The sequence below is a fragment of the Tiliqua scincoides genome, chromosome 1 (assembly GCF_035046505.1).
Source record: "Tiliqua scincoides isolate rTilSci1 chromosome 1, rTilSci1.hap2, whole genome shotgun sequence".
NCBI lineage: Eukaryota > Metazoa > Chordata > Lepidosauria > Squamata > Scincidae > Tiliqua > Tiliqua scincoides.
The window spans coordinates 150,159,011-150,177,364 of record NC_089821.1 but is presented as its reverse complement, the minus strand read 5'-3'; the positions used below and the strand labels follow the sequence as shown (position 1 = coordinate 150,177,364).

The window sequence follows — 18,354 nt, the reverse complement described above, 5'->3', positions numbered from 1 at the left end:
ACAGCTGTGGTCATAGCTGTGCATTCCCTGTGCTTTGATAAGGGTGGAGGTAGAAATTACACAGTTAAATCCAAATTCTATACCAAGAGAGTGCCCACATGAGAGGGAAGGAGTAGACAAGTGATGGGATGTTTGTGTCAGACCTAGGGTGGGTGATTAGACCACTTTGAATCTGCATCAGGCTTGGTAGATGCTAGACAGGCATTTCACACAGCACCTTACCAGGTATGTTATAAAGGCTTCATTCAACAGTCTCTTTTCTGATAGTCCTCCAGCGTGCCCACCCACTCAGCTATATTTAGTTCTCTGAAATCTTTTTTTTTCTTCATACTCCTGTCTGTTTTTACTCCTGCCAATTTCTGTACAGCTGTATACTTTTTGTGTATTGTGGCTACTTTCCCAGTATACTGGCAATTGACACAGTAAAGGGGATTTTACAAATTCTCAAAAATATATGAAATATTTTCCCACAGTAGCAGCACCACATAATGTGTCTCTGAAATTATATCTACTCATAGAATTAAACTGTGCACCTGCACGAGTCTTACTGATTCACAGAGCTCTGGCCTAGGGAGAAATAACACGTTCCAATTGCTTTGATTTGCAGCCCACATTTACTTCTGGTAACTTTATAAAGAAGCTTTGAAAAAAAAAAATCTGCAAATTGCACCAGATGGAAAGCGTGTTTCTTCCTAAACGTTAGGTAGAATTGTTTTGACTAGGTTTTATTTGATGAACTGACTCTTAATGTGCAAAACCTCAAAATTTAGTGATATTCTAATATACTTGCAACTGTTCAAACAGTTAGTTTGATAAGTGTGGGAACCGGTAAACAACCAGAAGTGGATTAACATAATTAAGTGGTTTTAATATACTGAGTACCTCCAGAGTTTCTCAGGATTATTTTAAACCCATGCATTGCAGGGGGAAGTTGATCCTAAAAGCAAGGCTTTGTTAATGCATGATTTAAGTCATCAAGAAAAAACGTCTTTGAAAGAAAGATGGTCATGCTGTGTGCACTATACAACCATATCTGCTCAGACAAGAGGGGCAACTGTAAATCTAACAGATTTCTCACTGACTCCACTTCATATGTGAAGAGCACTAAGTAACATCACTTAATGACAGAGGTCACAGTGCAGTTCAGTGTCAGGTGTCCTTTATTTGTGCTCAGAACTTTCTGAAGTGGTAATTATGGGGCAAAACAGTGTTTCTCGGTGAGATGAAAATGTCCCCATTGTTCAGTTGATAGAAAATATAATTTGCTGCAATTATAAACATAACATTAATATTGTTCATAACACTTATTTTAGAAGGCCAGTATTTTCCCTATTTTTTTGTGCATATTAAAGCAAGGTTTAAATCCATGTGAGGGTGTAGTGTCAGAGTAATATGTGAGATAGATTATACACTTAACATTGTGCTTATTGAGTTTGGTTTTTTCCCCAAAAATATATATATTTAAAAATCTCAATTGATATACATTATATTTAAAAATTTCAAACAACTTAATATCTGCAAAACGACTGATCTTATCCATTCTGATCAAATAGTGGCATTAAGAACTAAACTTCCATTGCATTTGTGTTTGATTTAAGAGTGATTTTGTTGTGCCCTTTTGGCAGTCAGTTAAAGGATATCAGATGTTTTCTTTAACAACACAAAGTAGGTCACAGTTCTGTAGCAAAAAACGACACAAGTTTCATGAATTTCAGTGGTACTTCCAATGTGATAGGACAGAACCTTACCCAAAGAGAATGTAATGCATGAGTAGGATCTCAAGATGTTCTTTAGGGATGGTGGTGATAAACCGAGCAATCCTGTCGCATCATACAACTTTTTTTTTGTCTCTTTTAGACTATAGAGTCTAACTGGCGATGTGGAAGGCACAACCTACAAAGAATTCAGTGCCGTTCTGAAAATAGTAAAGGTGTTTACTGTTTACAGTATGATGATGAAAAGATTATCAGTGGCCTAAGGGACAACTCCATTAAGGTAAAGGCATTCCTTTTGATGCCAATGGGTCATACAGTATTTTGACTTTGGGCTGGTACAACATGCTGCATTTTAGGGGATTTTCTTGGGAAAATCTAGGGAATAAAGATTTTATCTTTATTCTGGTGGGATTTGTCTATTACTGCATATATAATCTGGTTGGTTGCAGCAGAGGGAATTAGTCAAGCCCTTGCATAGAAGTCTGGCATTGAAAAGATGGACTATTAAACTTATGTGACATTCTGCTTCTGTTGGAATAAAAAAAGAGATATAAAAATAGGATGAACCCATGCTAATTGGGCAAGAGGCACTTTTTCAAGTAGGTGCTCCTTTTTTTAGCAGGGGGAGAGTAACTGGCCCACCTCACCCCAGCAGTGTCTGTTCTAGTGGCTGTCTGCTGATATTCATTTGCATCTTTTTAGATTGGGAGCCCTTTTGGGACAGGGAGCCATTTAGTTATTTGATTTTTCTCTGTAAACCGCTTTGTGAACTTTTAGTTGAAAAGCGGTATATAAATACTGTTAATAATAATAATAATAATAATAAATGTAAATTAAGAAAGTGGAAAACAGAGCTGGAAAAACTTACTTCTCTGTTGTGTAGCCTGAAGTAGCACCTATTGCGTATCTTGTTTGTGAGACTTCTGTGGAAACTATACCTGTATATTTAAGAACTAGAAAGATGGAATTCTTTTATTGAGAAATCTCAACAGTCATTTTTCAAAGAAGATGTTCAAACATACTTTACTGAGTTCCATGATTTCAGGGTTCTCCCTCATGTTCAGCACAGTAACTTTGATATGTGCCTTGTATGTGGTTGTCATCAAAACATAGAAAGTACAGAAACAAATGAAAGAATGATAGAACCTGTAGAATAGACTCAGTTTGCCATTGGTTTACAGCAAGAGAGTAATTGACTCTGCATTTAAATAACTCACTTGGATTTGTTTTTTGCAGATCTGGGATAAAACAGGATTGGAATGTTTAAAAATATTAACAGGACATACTGGCTCCGTTCTGTGCCTGCAGTATGATGAAAGAGTCATTGTAACTGGATCTTCTGACTCCACTGTGAGGTAAGCATTGAACAGTTACAAACGTGATGAGGAAGTGACTGAGTTAAAGAAGATACATAACCAAAGGTTAAGCAATCTTTAAAACCGAGAGGGAGGAAGGATGCTCAACTGAATCTAGAATAGCATCTTCTCTGTTTCTAGAAATGGGTAACCTTGAGAATTTATTAGTTAGATATGAACCCCAGGGGCATCGCGATAGTAGTACCTGCTAAAGTTACTCAGATTTTTAAAAAAACTATACTTGGGCATGAAAATTGGAGGAAGTAAATAACATGATTATGCAGGAGTGGTGTTCTTGGAGCCAGGGTATCTGAGAAACTATCTTCTTCCACATGCACCGTCCTGACCCCTTTGGCTGAAGATCAGCTATGGACAACAAGGGGCAGGTCCTTCTTATGGTGATGCTATTATTGTGGAATTCCCTTCCACTTGTGTAACAAACTGTGCCCTCCCTGCTTGCCTTGTAGCAGGGGTTAAAGACTTTCCTCTTTCATTTAACCTTTCCTTCTTGGTTCTGCTTGTTTACTTTTGTTTTATTATTAAGAATTTAATAATTCTTTTATTATTAAGAATATTTATATACTGCATTTCAGCACAGTATTTCACAAAACAGTTTACAGAGAAAATCAAATAACTAAGTGACTTTCAGTTACTTTTTGACTGTTTTGTGGAATGTTAAATGTGTTTAACAATCGCTTGTTGCTTTTATTTCTGGTTTTGTTAGTTTTTGTAGTGCAATTGTGATTTTATGAATTTTCTCAGCACCCCAGAAATTGGGGAAGAGGTAGGGTATAAATATTTTAAATAAATGTTATTGCCATCCAGCTAATTTTTTTTTATGTGAACTATAGATTTCAAAACAAGTACAAGTTGAGTCTCATTATTCATGAGGGTTCAGTTCCCAGAACTCACCTGGATGGCAAAAACAGCACTAAATCAATTTAAAAAACAAACTCCGTTTGCTAGGTGATTTAAAAACAACCTAGCTGATCTTTGAATGTTAAAATAGAGTCATTAGGCAAACAGTCCATGAATCAGTCTCTCTCCAGGTGAGCCAGCAACCCCTCCCTTCACCCAGAGCCAAATGATCTTTCTTTCACAGGGAAAGGAGGGTTCACTTTGCCTTGCAGTGAAGCTTAGTGCCTGGAGAGAGAATGATTGATGGATTGTCAACCGGCTGCCCTCTCTCACATTAAAGAGGCTATTGTTAAATGACTGTTTTCCTTTAATTTAAAGGGCCCTTCTCATTGGGTTGAGATAGAAAAATCTGTGAATAATTAGGTTATACCTGTAATCCCTTGCATGACTGTCTCTTTTACAATAGTAAGAAAAGCAGTTTTTTAAACTGATTTTAAAGGGATGCAGTTTTCCACTTCTCCAAGAATCAGCACATTCCTTTTCATTTGGAGTGGCCATTCGTGTTGAGTCAAATCCATGTATAAAAAATCCATGTATAACAAGGTTGGACCTGTATTTAGAAACAGTGTGGCCTTGGTAGCCTGGGCTAGAGAGCTTTTCTTTAGAAATGATCTGTTTCATAGAAATTGACCTAAAATCAATGTTATTTCTTACAGAGTTTGGGACGTGAACACGGGTGAAGTCCTGAACACACTGATTCATCACAATGAGGCAGTGCTTCACTTGCGTTTCAGTAATGGCTTAATGGTGACTTGTTCTAAGGACAGATCTATTGCTGTCTGGGATATGGCCTCTCCAACGGACATCACCCTGCGCCGAGTATTGGTTGGCCATCGGGCCGCTGTTAATGTTGTAGACTTTGATGACAAATATATTGTATCAGCTTCTGGTGATAGGACCATTAAAGTAAGTGTCTCAAAATGACAAATACATAAAAGAATGATGCATCTAAGATTATTGGTTCCCATTTGGGATAATTTCCAAGGGTACTTAGTGTTTATGCTTTTAGCTTTCATCTAGTGGCCTCTGTTTTACAGGATTTTGGACCCATTTTCTGTGGCTTTTGTCATCCTAAGGGTGCAATCCTAACCCCTTATGTCAGTGCTTTCCAGCACTGACATAAGGGCAATGCAGCTCTGAGGTAAGGGAACAAACATTCCCTTACTTTGAGGAGGCCTCCGTGAGTGACACCCAACTGCAGGATGCAGCACAAGTCTCATTGGCACCGCTGTGCCAGTGCTGGAAAGCACTGACATAAGGGATTAGGATTGCACCCTAATGCAGCAATGTTAAACATTCATATAGCTCCTTTCAATTTCTGATTGGCCCTTGAAGTCTACAAAATACTTTGAACAAGGCAGCTTTTGAGTTATTGCCAAAATATTTTAAAATTTCAGCTGTCGTTCTAAGCATGAAACTTACCTGTAGTCACCTTATGCCAGCTCACTTACTCAGCAATGATGTTTAATTTTGCTTTCTCTGAGGAATTAAAATGATATGGAATTATCCTCTGCCTTTTATGATGGAGAATAGCCTATTGCAGACTTGTAATTGCAACTTAAAAAACTAAAAAAAGGAAATTGCGAATTACTAATCTCTGTTAAAATATGCAGGTCCGCCTCTCTGTGCTAATTCAGGACCCATGGTTTTAACTAACTCTAAACCTGAATGGAGGTCAGACCTGAGCTTCAGACTGGAGATGTTCTCCTGTCATGTCCAGCAATGTTTCTGAGGTCCGCAGAGGCTGTGCCCGACCTTTACAGGCCTCAGAAAGGCCTTCGAAAGGCCTCTGGGTGTGCCAGAAATGCATTTCTGGCTTTTCCAAAAACCAGAAGTACCCCTCTGCGGGCCCCAGAACACCTCCGAACAGCAACCAGAGAACATCTCTGGTCATGTCTGGAGGTCCTAGGGACCAGACTCATGGATTTGTTTATCTACTGGTTTCAGAATCTAGGGGGTGTGAGTCTGGGAATGGATCCCCCACAGCTACCAAGGCCTGACTGTAAACAAAGCAAACAAAAAAACAAACAACTCAATTGTGACAGCTTTATTGGTTTAGGTCAGGGGTTTCCAAACGTTTTGGCAGGAGGGCCAAAGAGTTAATTTACATTTCAAATTTGAATAAATTTACATAAATGAACTTATAGGAATGAATGAAGGTCTTGCAATAGCTCATGGCCTGTAAAAGTCCTTGCACAAAGCAAGGTCTGCCTTTCCTTTGCTGCCACTGCTGCATCACAGACATGAAACAGCAAGCAGTGGAGGGAGCCCTTGTCCCACAGCTCACACGAGAGGTCAAACAGTTGGCCTTCATGCTGAGAGCAGTTGCGTTGGGCCAGCATGGGCTCCAGCAAGTCTCTATAGGGCCAGAGTCTCATTAGAGACTAGGGGCTCCCAGCGGGCCGCATTGGGAGTCCTTGAGGGCCACAAGTGGCCCCAGCACCAAGGTTTGGGCACCCCTTGTTTAGGTTACTGGTTTCACCTAAAAATATTCAAAAGTTACTGGTGCAATTAGAAATAGATGTCTGGCATGAAAACTGTTTTTCATCTTTTACAGCATTTATGTGTTAGCATTCTGCACAATAAACATGGTTTGATTTATTTATTTAAAATATTTATATCATGACTTTCCCCGTCAAGAGGTTGCCCCCATCCCCACATATCAGAAAATACAAATGTCCTCGGTATTTCTCAGGGGGGCACCCAGTTCAACCCAGCAGCATTATAAAATATGCAAGCTTGTCCCTCTATAGTTTTAGTTAACTGTTTTATTTTTCCCATAGGTCTGGAGCACAAGCACATGTGAATTTGTTCGCACTCTGAATGGGCACAAGCGGGGCATTGCCTGTCTCCAGTATAGGGATCGACTTGTGGTGAGTGGATCATCAGACAATACAATTAGGTAGGTGGCATACTTGCTTGGAAAAACTGTACATGCTGTCCCACCTACCCTGTGAGAGGTTGATCTCTCCTGGTCTTACACTCCTTTACACTCACAAATGTGTCCATTGGGAATAAATGCCCCAGCGTTTTGACAAGCAGAGTGTCAAGCAACATGCATCCTCTTCCCTAAGTGCTTGTAGTTCATGAACAGATGTGTAATCCATAAAATGAATTATGAATGGAAAAGTATGGTGAAAAATCAGGGTAGAAATATGAATGAATTTATGAATTCTGATAAAGTTTTGATCGGAAGATTACTGGAAAAAATTGGATCAGTTTTAAACCTCTTCCCTGTTTCTTGTATAAATTTGTAATATATGTGGCTTTTTGCCATTGTAATAGTCTTCCTGTGTTGAGTTTCCCCCAAGTAAGCACTGGAGTGCCATTCTGTGCTTGCGTGCGCTCTCTCTCTCTCTCTCTCTCTCCCTCTCTCTCTCTCGTCTTCTAGAAGAGGAAGGAGCTTTTGTTTGTGTACTCACTGCACAAAACCTGGTGACTTTTTATGGCCAAGTTTGGGATGGGGAACTTGGGGTCAATGTGCCCTGTAATTTTTGGAGGAACTGCATGGAGCCCTAACAGAGCTACAATGGGCTCAGTAATGCTGTCATTGTGAAAGCTCCAGAAGGCTGTGACAGAAGCTGCATAGATCTCCAATTCAAGCTATGTAACCATGCAGCTTAGGGAGAGCACCTCCTGGAACTCTGTGGTACAGTCCTCAACCTAGCACGTGCAATATTGATTGGGAGAGGACAGGGACCTAATCAAGTCCTTTAAAATGCTACTTGTAATACTATATGGAAGTCTGCATAATAATGTTGAAAAATTATTACTGTTATACCTCCTCTTAATGCATTAAATTATTTTGAGTCAAGTAATCAAATACAAGCATCCATGCAGGGTAGCACTGAATCTCTTGAGGGACTGGTGAACATTCTTTCAGGCAACCTGCACAGGGGTCCAGAGAGTGGTTTAACTTTCACCTTTTTTTTTTTTTTTTTTAGTGTAGGCTTATTTTTCTGAAAAAATATGTAGTTGAGCTAAATTAGCAATGGCACAGGGGGATGCATGTTGTATACAAGCTTTTAAAAAACCATCTGTGTTTTCCTGTAGGCTTTGGGATATCGAATGTGGGGCTTGTTTAAGAGTGCTAGAAGGACATGAAGAACTGGTGAGGTGCATCAGATTTGATAACAAAAGGATTGTAAGCGGTGCTTATGATGGGTAAGTGCATAATGCAAGCGCTGGGTTTTATCCTGAGCAGTGCAAGTGCAAGCTGTCCTCACCAACCCACTTCCCCAAGGCAGCAACCTGAGTTCCCAAGCAACAGGTCCTGAAAGCTGGGGGACCCTCAGGAATGATGTGAAATATGTGATGGGTGGGGATTGCAGAGTGAAGGGAAGAATCCTTGAAAACTGCTTGCAGAAATTTCTGCAAGCAGAGCTCTGCTCATGGACTTTCGTCACCCCTGGCAGCTCTGGGATGCCAAATCAGTCCTGTGGGTTTCCTGATCCTCAAGCTGTTTTTCAGAGGGCTCAGAGAACTGATCTAGAAGGGAGAGAATAAGAAAGACAGCTTGCACTCGTGTTGCTTAGAATACCTCTGCCTGTTTCAACTCTTAAGGTTCATTTTCTGTAATACTTAGAACTTGTATGTTTTTTACAACTTATCAACATTCTCTTCATTTCATAGCAAAATCAAAGTTTGGGACTTGCAAGCTGCTCTTGACCCTCGTGCCCCAGCTAGCACACTCTGCTTACGCACATTGGTGGTATGTAGAGATTGCTGTATTTGTGGTTTTACAGTAGTTGTGTATGTAGTCATGCTGACTTTCTCTACTTTCTAACCCTCCGCAGAAATCTATTGAATGCCTTAATAACAGAGCTGAAATTCAGTGCTTTTTTGCAAAGTGATGCAATAAGAACTATGAATACAAGAATTAGTGAGATATTTCTGTATATGAGAATTTCAAGTTATCAGGATTAGTTTCAAAATGTTCTAACATGTCACTGATGTGGGGCGTTACTCCCATAGCTCTGTTTGGGAGTGATGCTTTCCTGACTTTAAGAACATATTTCATATCTTTCCATTTAACACCCCCAATCCTGCTTCTCTGTTTAGAAGTGAAACATAGAGGCGAAAGATTAAGTCACTCTATTCATCAGTAAACTATTATAGTCTGATTATTATACTAGAGTTCGTTCTTTGATACGTTTGTACTCATCAAGACTGATGGAGGCTTGTACAATTAAAATTTGGTGTTCTTCCTTTAAAAAAAAAAACAACCCTAAGAATGGGCTCTTAATTGCTTCTTCCAAACACTTTAAAGGGATTCATGCCAAATTTTACACATGCGAACATTGGGAATGTGTACTTTGTACTCAGAAATTCGTATTTAAATACAGAGTGTAAAGTGAGTCATTAGATAAGTGCCTGTTTATGTTGCTAATAATGCCCATGTTGTGGCCAGTAGGCCTTTGTGTACGTGTTCTTGCAGCCCCTGAGAGTCTGCCTCCTTTCTCTATCTGATGAGTTGACAACACATAGACAGGGACCTCCAAATGGAAACTGCTCCTGGGGATAGTGACCTTAGGCAAGCCATAGAAAGTGACAGCATCACCCTCCTTTTCATTTTAGTTTGAGCTTCCAGATTACCCCATGCTTCACAACTACTGCTGCTGTGCTCCCCCTTGCCTTCTTTAGCATGTAGGTGTTCTGTATCCTGCACTCAGGGAGAAAATGGGGGAGATGCAACAAAGGCTTCTTGACCTTCATTGGGGCCTGTGACTCTGGAATGGTTTTCCAGTGCTTTGCACTGGATATATGACAGTGGTCAATTAGCAGTTGATTTTAAGAAGCAGTTTGGAGGGGAAAAATAACTTACCAGGTGCCAGGATGCCTCATGGAAGGCCCTGGAGGTCTCCTCTGTGTTGCTTCAGCATGGCCCTCAGAAGCCACTTCTGATTTGCTTCTGTAAACCGGAAGTGTCTTCCAGAGGCTTCTGTGGGCCCTTCCGAGGCCGTAGAGGCCCTGAGAGACACAGAGGAGACCTCCAGGGCCTTCCATGAAGCATCCTGGCACCTGGTAAGTCATTTTTGTTTAGTGACCAAGTCGTAGGGCTGCTTAACGACGGGGTTCATGGAACATAACCCTGTCATTAAGCGAGGCATACCTTTATTTAAAAAATAGCCAAACATTTCATATTCCAAAGCCTAATTTAAGTCTTTATTTTCCATATGGAAATAATTCTCAAATGTCATGCTGTATAGACAGCTGCTCGTGTTATGCAGAATATAACTGCTTGTGTTATGCAGTTATTCAAATATCTCCATTCAAACTTCTTAAAAAATGCATTGACATGTCTACTTATGGGTATTCTAAATAGATTCCTTTCCCATCTGGGCTTCCAAAGCAGAAGTTACTTCAAGAAAGCATTACTCATACAGTGATTTCTAAATTTCTGATAGTAATGAGTGGGTCTTTCCTGTCACATTAACTTAAAAAGAAGGCAGGAAGGTATGGGAGACAAAGCTACTCCCTTTGTCTAGGGGTGGTCTAGGAATTCCAGGTTTGCTTCTATGTCTGTAAGAGCCCTAGTCTCAGGGGTTTGGATCTATTCAGTCACTGCTATAAACAGGTCACTGAAGGGGTCTTTGCTTCAAATCAGAATACTTCAGCACAGTTTGCCTTGGATGAGCTTCACATTTAAGGATGTGCTCCTGTCATTCACACTTCATGTTTGCTTTGGGGAAAAAACCAGTTTATCATTGTTGTCACATAAAGGATAAAGTGACTGTGACTTCAGTGGCTTGAAGACTTCAGTATAAGGCAGATTAATATGTACCACTTGTTTATAGTTCCTCTTAATGAAGAAATGAATATTTTGAGTATAAGTATGAACCTAATGAAAGGAGTCTTCTGTTCCTCTAATCACAAACTCTTTGCAATTTTTCAGGAACATTCAGGACGCGTGTTTAGACTCCAGTTTGATGAATTTCAGATCATTAGTAGTTCCCATGATGATACCATTTTGATTTGGGATTTTTTAAATGTTCCTCCCAATGCACAAAATGAGTCGCGCTCTCCATCCAGAACATACACTTACATCTCCAGATAACAGTCTGCAATTTACTACTTTCCAAGGTAAACCTTATCTTCTTTGTACCTGATGTGAGTGCTTCCATTACTGGTTGGTGGTCCCAACAATAAGGTGACTTATCGTTAATGCTGCTGTTCAGCCTTTCCAATCTGGCAAATGTAAATTATTAATATATCTAGGCATTGTAACCAATTAACCGGTTAACCTTCTAATGTAAGTATTTTGCAATTTTCTGGGTTTGTATAATAAGTGTTGTACTCTGTCTGTGGCATCTTGATATTTCTCAGATGGGTTTCCACAGATGCTGAGGTCCATGTGCATGTGTTCATACATTTTCTGGCAGTGTTTCCTGTGGGATGTGTTTTATGCACACAAAGTTGCCTTGAGTAGTTTGAGAGAGTATAAAAGTTATAGCACTGGCCTCTTCCCCTGGAAACTGCTGAATTGTATGCATCAATTTATGTTCTTTGCTGCCACCTAATCCGGGATAGGATGATTCTTCTTCAGTTTTCAGAATAATAGTTTAGCACTACATGTTAATTTTGTAACAACTTCAGCATGCCACTCCAAATTTGTTACTGTTGTAGATGTAGGAAGTGGGATCCTGAGTTCATAGATAAATGAATTGGTACATTGGTTTTGCAAAGGCCCAACGTATACTGAGGAAGGCCATCATATTGCCTCTATTATTGCACCATAGAAATGGCACAAAGCCTTGCAGGAAGATTTATGGTGTTCGATGCCAACACAAACATGAATAAGGATGGCCCTCCTTCCTGAAAATGCCAGTTATGTATGATATATTTGTTACATTCAGTTCTACAGCATGACCAAGAAAGCAAAGCATGCCTAAGACTGCAATCCTATGCATACTTGGGCGTGTCTCATCAAGTTCAGTGGAACTTACTGCTGAGCAGACATGGAATGAGCTGGTCTGCTGGTGTTGTATTTTTCCCTTTCTTCATTTTATGGGATTTGTCCACCATGAATCCAGTTGTCAGTACCACATTTTGATTGGTAATAAGCTCTTTGCTTTCTCTTGATTTATGTTCATTACAGTTGATAAGCTACAGTTGATAGCTATGATTACAGTCAATAAGCTATAATGGCTGTACCTAGGCCATTCTTTTTGTTCCCTTGTACCACTTTTTGTAGTGGTGTTTGCTGGCTGGCTAGCTAGCTTGCTTGCTTGCTTGATGCACTCAGTGTTATGTGTAGACATTGTGTCACTCGCTGAGTGTTGTGTCAAGATAATAACTGCACATCTGCTTTTCAAGTGGTGATTTAGAAATAGTTTCCCAGGAATGAGTGAGACATCTGACCAGGTATGAACAGTAGTCTACTTCCTGCAAAACTTGAATGGACCCTATCCAGAGTAACAAATTGATTCCTGGATGTGTGATAGAGAAATCTTAAGTGCACAGACTGTTGAGAGAGACTGCCTCTGGTGGTAAACATCACCCTTCCTACAGTTGAGGTCATACCTAGTAGTAGAGCACAAAGTTTCCAAACAGAAGTTCTCAAGTTCCTTGACATCTCCACTTAAAAGGATCTTGAGTTTTAGAATTGGTCCTCAAGAGGTCCTGTTAGTTGGCACAAACATTTGGCCAGTTCAGATTATACTTGTCCGTCTGAGCTATCACCACAGTCTAAAGATGTGCTTGCTCATGATGTACATGCACAAATTTCCTAAATCACTTGGGGGGAGGAGTTTATCTGATTTGCCATCTAGACACATGGCTGCTATCAGCAGTGCATATAGAAGACAGCTTGGATGAAGACACACCTGCTAAAACATACAGGGAAGCAAGAATGCACAGGCCTTTAATCATGTGGGGCTGATTGGAGCACTCTCCAAACCAGCCCAAATTTGGGCTAAATGAGCCGATGGTTTGTCTTTCTATAAGACAGCTTTATCTGTTCCACAGTATTTTCCACATGACAGAGCAAAAAAAAAAAGTCTCATGAAACTGTGAAATAACAAATATTGCAAGTGATAGTTTTTTATATTCCGTGCTCAAATAATGTATGTCTCTAATTTTTTTTTTAACCAAATCATGCACCCCTTTTTATAGAGAGTCCTAAATGAATATGCCTCTTCAAAGTCTATCATTTCTGACAACTTTGGCACTCTTGGCTATAACAAAATTTTATTGCCTTCTGTTGAATTCCTTTTTTATTGTAACAAGATCAAAATTGTTTCCATATGATAATCTAATGTAATCCTTTATTTAAACATTTAAGAAAAAGCTAAAAAATGTTGAACCTCTTAGTCGTGAAACTCCCATGGCCACGATTGAACACCCTAGGCTTTCTCTCTTGGGGCGAAAGAAATGTAAGATTAGATTTAATTATTTGTGCTTAATTTGCAATAGCTAGCATTAGTTTTGGGAAAACCAGCAAAAATACTGTACTGTTGTGATACTGCAGAGGAAACTGGCCTTGTCTGGTTTAAAAGATCTTTATTCAGATTGGTTGAGTCTCTCTTAACAGTGGAATGTGGCAATTTAGTTTAAAATGTGTAAAGACATTTTTTATACTTTACAGTGAGGGACAGTGTGCAAATTAAACCCTTTCTGTAAAAAATAAATTCAAATGTTTTACCATAAATGGAAATCTGAAGGGTTAGAGAAATGTGTTCCATTCTAAACCACTGTTGTAATTAATTCAAGCTTGCCCTTTTTCTTTTTATAGGATTCCACAGTCTTTGAACTACTGGATATTTGGCTATTACATACCTGAAGACATTAGCCACAGCTAAGGTCAGAAGTGGTTCTAGATGCTGTGTAGATGCAAAGCAGCACAATTCTATATCTAAACTTATCTTTTCCAGTCCGTCAACTCAGTGGTCTTCTCTAAGGAATTGACTAAGAATTCACTGAGTCCAGGTAGAAGAAATTCAGTCTATCCTTCACAGCAATGCAAGATCCAAAGCTTCATGAATAAATTGCCCATATACACTGTACTATGGCTTGTTTTTCCAGGAGTAAGATGTCAAGGGAGGACTTGACCTAATTTATATTTGCTTTGCACTTTTATCTGACTCTGAAGAAGAAAAACATTCTCAGTGAAATGTGGGTGCCAAACACATACCCAGAATGTACAGGGCTTTGCTTTCAAAGTCATCCTCCTGTAGACTTTACATTTCATGACCGATGCAGATCCTGTTTTGTTTGCTAGGAGTATCAGTTGGACTGGTAGAGATTTCTGAATGGATCAGTAATATTTCGGATGATAGTTTACTTCTGCACAGTAATTTGCTTTAATTTAAAGATTGTAAATTGGGCTAGATATCTAAACTAGGTGTACAGCACTGTCTTTTCTTTTACTTACGCTCTGTACTACAGCCGTCCTACTCCGAATGTTTGGTGTAGTCAGAACCTTCATGTGTGCTTGCCTCATTATTTCCAATACCGTAACTGTATAAGCATGTAGATATAATGTACATAACCTTGTAACCTCCAAGTGCTGGGAGTAGGGTCTCCTGATACTGTATACAGATGCCAAGGCATAAGCTTTTTAAGCATCAAGGCATTCTAACTACTGGCATCGTATGGGGTTGAGATGTATTACTTTAGAAATATTTCTCTGCGAAAGAGGATTTTAGTATTCATTAGGGTTTTTCCTTTTTAAAAAAATTGGGATGAATATCTTAATGTTACTTCTAAAATGTTAAAAACTCAGAGTTAAAATTTGTTTTCTGTGCTGCAATATTTACCAATAATCTTAAACTTTTGGCCAAATTTTCATATATAAATAACATCTGTGAAAATCTGTTCCAATAGTCTTTGGATGATCATGCTTATAAGATGAATTGAAGACAGTTGACTAGCCCACTGTCACCTTGTGGAAGATGATCAGTGTATCATTTAATTCTGAGAAACCTAGGCTTTAAGGCACACATTTTTGGCACTTCCTGTTTTAAAGTATGACTGGCCATGGCAGTTAGTCATATACTTTCCTATACAACAGTAAATTCCCAAGTAATACTGTCTCTGTATCTTTACATTAATGCTGGGCAATATTGTTTAGTGATTTCTTCTAATGCTCATTTGAAAATGATTAACTCATGAAATATAATATTGGTTGGTTTAGGAGCAGTAGTTGGCATGAATATGGATACGGTCATTCCTTAGTCCTAGAGTTTTGTATTTGTTTTTCCTTTGCTGTCACTTTGCTGTCAGCCTTTGCTGTCACTCCTGATTTTTTTTCTTCTTCTTCTCTGCTCTCTTTCTCTCCTCCCTCCCCCCTTTGGTTGAAGGGTCAAGGAATGTTGATAACCAATTAAAATGACCAATGAATGAATATTGTTTATTTAGTGGAACAGCTATGGCTGGATATTTCACTCACGCACCTGCCAGCTTGTCAGTCAAATTTTTAAAAGGAAAGCACACACCCAATGGTTTGAAGGTCAACATGAGCTGCTTCTGGTGTTCCACTCTTTGCCTTCCTAGGTGTTTCGAATCAGCTGTTTTAAGTTCTTGAATTTCTTTCTGAACACTGCTGCAAAGACTTATTGCACGGATAGGATCAAACCTTGCAAAATACTTGAGGACACCTTCCCATGTTCTCAGTTTTTAACATGGTTGACATATGTGGATGTGAGTTCATCTCTCCCCCCCCCCAGCCGCCCAGTGTCATCTAATCGCTGTAATATGAATAATTTCTGTTGCAGCCTTGAAGACAAAGGTATTTATGGAGAACTGTCCTTTTTAATGCATGTGTAAGATTAAATTCATGTTTTTCCATGGGAAATAATGGTATTTGAAGATGCAGCATAAACTACTTTTGATTGTGCTTGGTGTAACATAGCCGTGGAGTTTGTGACTGGCACCCAAGGAACTTGGTTCCTGGGATTAATGATAGTGATCCTGGCTGTACTCTGGACTTTGTTTCGCTAAACATAACTGAGCAGCTATATGTTACTGCTAGATTAATGTTTCAAAGCACTGGGATAGTCTTATTCTAACTTGTAATTATGTTTGCCAGTTACCTGTTTGGAAAGTTTGTGTATGAACAGCTTATTTGACAACTGTTGAATTGTACAGATATTGTTCATGATATAAGGCTTTGTACTGTGGAATGTGCTTAATAAAAAAAATCTAAACTTCATTTGTTCTTTATCTCTAACCAAATAGAAGGATTATGAAAGTGTACAAATTGAATTGTCCTAATTCTTGTTTAAATAAAATATTCCACATGTTTCCTGAGTAGCTTTCCTCTGCCCAAATACATACTAGTTCATTGGGTTCCAAACTGTGGGTTGGGACCCACCTGTGGCTCGCAAAACTGACAAGCTGATAGCTGACAAGGAAAATGTATTGAGCTGCATGGGAACCAAGATGGAGCAGCAAGCAGCACATGTGTGCCTTTACTCACAATTAGGCAAACCTGCCTCAGTCTACTTCAAAGGGCAGGCCAAGGGAAACACAACGCCACCAGGATGGTCCTGATCTGAGGAACACAGGCCCCAAAAAACTTTCATGAAGTAAGCCCCCCTTCCAAGCTGACAAAGAATATGTTTTGAGCCCTGTGGAAAGCTAAACTGATCCACCACTACAGTCCATATCCAAAACGGGATTCCCATGACTGATTTTTAGAATTTCTCTATCAAGACATCAACAGAAGCATTCAGTTGTTTCCATTGTCCTATCTAACTTGGCCCAGAGACTGAACTACAAATCAGGAAGCCCTAGATTTGTACTTTGATTCTGCCATATACTCACCTAGAGGTTTAAACTAAGCATCTCTTTTTTTAAAAGCAGCTTCAGATACCTGTTTGCAAGATGGGGATTAGACCATTGGTCTATCTTTACAGTGTTGTTTGCAAGGATTAGGACAAGATAATGTATGTGAAGTGCTTTCTGTGTGGAAGAGCTATGTAATTGGTGGTGATAATGATTATTCAAAGGCAAAACTTGCATCTAATAAACAGACCTCTTTTTCTTCCTTGACATTTTGTATGACACCATTTTCTGAAGCTAGTTCCCCAGGGTCTTTTGGGACAAGCTGCTGCTTAATGTGAATCTTGGACACCTTACTCATGTCTGGCTGTTGGTATGTATCCCGCCATTACTCTGCATCCACATAGAATTGTCTCCTTACGCAGTTGTTGTGGTGATGTAAATTCTTTGCTCCAGTTCACCTCCCAAGGCACCCTGTAGTCTGAGTTACTGATCCGGGTGGGGGTGAGGGTGGGGCTTTGGGGTCTTCCAGACCCATAGCCAAACCTCAGTCCTTGTAATTTTCCCCTCTTATTCTGTTTTTTCCTGTGCCTTTCCCTCCCTGCCACTCTCGTAATGATTCCAGCTTCAACAATAATTAGGCAGGCCCTGAAAATAACTTCACATTTGATCCATTTCTGCCAAGAATCTTGCCGTTTTGGTTCTTTTGTGGGGTGTTTCCCCTCCATCTGCACAAACAGAAATGGACTAGCTTTTTACCTCAGGAATGAGAAGATAAAAAGAAGATTATTTATTTTTCCACCAAAGTTAGAAATATTTTATAGAGTTTGCGAAAAGTTTTTGTTTCAGGAAATTTCATCATGTCTCCAGGAAAAAGAACCCCTAATTGGCCTCAGATTTACTAACAACCTTTTCATTTTTGAAATTTGAGGAGTTGTAGGTCATCTTGAGGTGACTGTAGTTAGGGTTGGTTTAGTTCCTCTGTGAATACCTCGTTTCTGCAACAGTTTTCCCCCTTTAAAAAAAAAAAAAAGCCACTATGTCCTGCTGCTCTAATAGGCAATTTTTTGGCAAAGACTTGCATACCTTTAGCATATGGAAATATTTTTAAGAACACATACCAGGCATTCAGTCTTAAAAGTGTAATGGCCCCCACAAAATTAACAAATGCATATATAGGGTTTTTAATTGTCCTGAGTGTGTTCTTTTTAAAATCCCTCCCTGAACTTTAATCAACTAAGGATCTTTGAATGGCAAGAAGATTAGCAGAACCCTGCAGATTCAGACCATCTATTGTTTTCAAAAGTGTTTCAGCCACATGTTTTCAGTGTGGAATCCCACAAACACTACAAGAAGGTTATGGCTCTCCTCTGTTCTTTGTTTCCACTCCATCAACTGATAGCCAGTCATCTAATACGCTGTCATCTAATAAATACATTAAAGATGTACCCAGAGGGACTTCTCTACAAAGATGACTAGACTTTTCTTGCATTCCCCCATGGGGGCTCAAACCGTAGACCGTGGTCTTCAACCTTTTTCATTCCACAACCCCAATGAAGTAAGAGATTGGGGACCCGCCACCAATCCTGCCCCCGTTTCCGGGACCCAATCCACCTGTGTCACCATCCACCCCTGGCTGTCCC

The 18,354-nt window shown here is 39.5% G+C and overlaps 1 protein-coding gene across 6 annotated transcripts in view; it reads left to right on the top strand.

Annotated features, from left to right (window-relative positions):
- FBXW11 (F-box and WD repeat domain containing 11) overlaps positions 1–16,139 on the top strand; it is a 102,879-nt gene extending 86,740 nt beyond the window's left edge. For all 6 annotated transcript variants that reach the window (XM_066611170.1, XM_066611149.1, XM_066611178.1 and 3 more), the window contains 8 exons: positions 1,858–1,995; positions 2,952–3,070; positions 4,645–4,894; positions 6,772–6,890; positions 8,042–8,152; positions 8,621–8,699; positions 10,884–11,071; positions 13,722–16,139. In XM_066611170.1, coding sequence (XP_066467267.1) covers positions 1,858–1,995; positions 2,952–3,070; positions 4,645–4,894; positions 6,772–6,890; positions 8,042–8,152; positions 8,621–8,699; positions 10,884–11,045 — 978 coding nt within the window. In that variant the 3' untranslated portion in view covers positions 11,046–11,071; positions 13,722–16,139. The remainder of the gene's footprint in view (positions 1–1,857; positions 1,996–2,951; positions 3,071–4,644; positions 4,895–6,771; positions 6,891–8,041; positions 8,153–8,620; positions 8,700–10,883; positions 11,072–13,721) is intronic.
- The last annotated feature ends 2,215 nt before the right edge of the window (positions 16,140–18,354 follow it).